Source organism: Leishmania braziliensis, chromosome 32 (assembly GCF_000002845.2).
Source record: "Leishmania braziliensis MHOM/BR/75/M2904 complete genome, chromosome 32".
Taxonomy (NCBI): domain Eukaryota; phylum Euglenozoa; class Kinetoplastea; order Trypanosomatida; family Trypanosomatidae; genus Leishmania; species Leishmania braziliensis.
This window is the reverse complement of record NC_009324.2, coordinates 513851-515848: the sequence shown is the minus strand read 5'-3', so window position 1 is coordinate 515848 and position 1998 is coordinate 513851. Positions and strand designations below refer to the sequence as shown.

The following is a 1998-nucleotide window of genomic DNA, read 5'->3' as shown; positions in this document are numbered from 1 at the left end:
CTAATAGCTGCCGATACGTGGGCCCAGAAACGGAGCACCGATGGTGCCTACCGCCATACCACGCTCAGATTGCGGGGTTTCGGCAATCACGCGCACCCGCACCATCGTATCCTTCTTGATGGAGTGGCGATCGTCATTGCTGACCCACGCGGCCGTTTCCGCCTCGAAAGACCACTCCAAAGCGCCTGTTTTCACATCTTCGCCCATTTGGTTTCGATTCACGAAAAGCTTATTGACCCCATAAACGCTCGCCCAGAAGCCGGTCTCGTCCACATCACTGACCAGCAGGTCGAGCACCTCCCCTCGGTGCAGCTTCAGCACCAACGCCTCATAGGTAAGCCGGAACGTCACGCTTCCGTCATCCAGCACCTTGCCCTGCAGCGTCTCCGCATTGAGGATATCGAGCACGGCAATCACCACCGCAGAGGACTTGCTTGCCGTGACGAAGTCGAGCGCGATACTGGCGACGCTGTCCGGCGACGGAAGCGGTTTTCCCTCGACCGCCTCCCGCAGGAAGGTCAGAAGACTGCGATTCAGGGTGTTGCACAGGTCTGCTGGCTTTACATTTACCGTGCGCTGAAGAACTATCTTGTAGAACATTTTCTCTTCCTCGTTTTCTGCGCCTTCGCGTATCAGTATGTACGTCTCGGTGTGTGTTGCGCAGCGAACATTGAGGGGGGGGGCTTCAGACTTTGCTGGCGCGCCGGCACAACTGCTCACCTCAACACAATCTCACAGCAGGAGTGAGAACACAGGAAAATCAAAGCGAAGCCTCTTCACACCACGGCACCAGTCCTTCCACGCACGCACGCACGCACACATACACACACACATACATACACACACACACACATATACACACGGGAAAGAGGGTAGATGGAGAGAACGACGCCATGAAAGGCCGAAACAAAGAAAAAAAAACACATGACGAGGGAGAAGAAGCAGAAGGTGAAAGTGGGTTGCCATCGTGCAAACCATCCCAATGCACACAGACAAGACCGATACGCGTGGATGTTGAATGGGGGAGAAGTCCTAGAAAATGTGAAAGACTCCTGTTACGGCATTTCCTTCTCGCTTACTCGCGCCAGCGTAACAAACACACTGCGTGGAGGCTTCACAGCGATGGTGAGAGATTCTCTTCTTTGCACCACGACTGTTGCGCAGCTAAACTACCACTGGCGGTTTTTATTTGCATTACTCGTCCTTCTGCGCTCGGCCAGGGAAAGTTCAAATCAACTGTGTACATCAAAATCAACATGGCGTCACTCGACTGCAGCTATCTGCGAGCAGGTTTGCTTCCACGTAGGAAGCACGCGCGAACAACTTGCAGCCGCATTGACAACCGCACAAGCGTTTTATGATAGCCACTGGTAAGATGCTGGTGACATTGAGAGCGACAGAGAAGCAAGCACGCAGTGTGCTACGCAGCGTGGCACGCGACCACATGCTCGATCAAGGCTGACGCTTGTTCGTCGAGAACACAATGAGAGACACATGAAAAATGCACACGGCTGTTTGGGCAGCATACGCCCACCACATGAGCCTACGAACACACACACAGGCTCGTGCACATACACATGAGCCCCTCGTTATACTGTGGGAGAAGACACGCGATGGGGAACCTCAAGAAAATACCACAGTAGAGAGAAACGAGAGTGATGGGGCGCGACAAGGGTATACGTGTGTGTCTGTGATGGAGGGGGGGGGGGAGAGCGCATCGTGTAGGTCAAAGAAGGAGGCAGGTAAGTCCCAACGCAATAAGAAGCAGCGCAGTGGGGGGGGGTAGGGGGTGTTTGCAAGGGAAGGGACTGAGTGAGTGAAGGAAAAGACTGCGACGGTGTAAGACAAACCTTAAAAAAATCCCCTCAAAGAAAGATGAAGTTCACCAGACACACACACACAACACATGGGCATCTCAAGCAAAACGAAAAAAGAAAAAGTGAAAAAAGAGCACGAAAAGAGGTGCCCCTCACCTTCACAAGTGTGGTTCCCGAGCAC

General features: G+C 53.3%; 1 protein-coding gene across 1 annotated transcript; it reads right to left on the bottom strand.

Moving 5' to 3' along the window:
- LBRM_32_1440 (putative RNA polymerase-like protein) lies at window positions 1–600 on the bottom strand (the record flags this gene model as incomplete). Its single annotated transcript, XM_001567451.1, has 1 exon — window positions 1–600. The coding sequence occupies one exon, from the start codon at window positions 598–600 to the stop codon at window positions 1–3; it is 600 nt and encodes a 199-aa protein (XP_001567501.1).
- Between the last annotated feature and the right edge of the window lie 1398 nt (window positions 601–1998).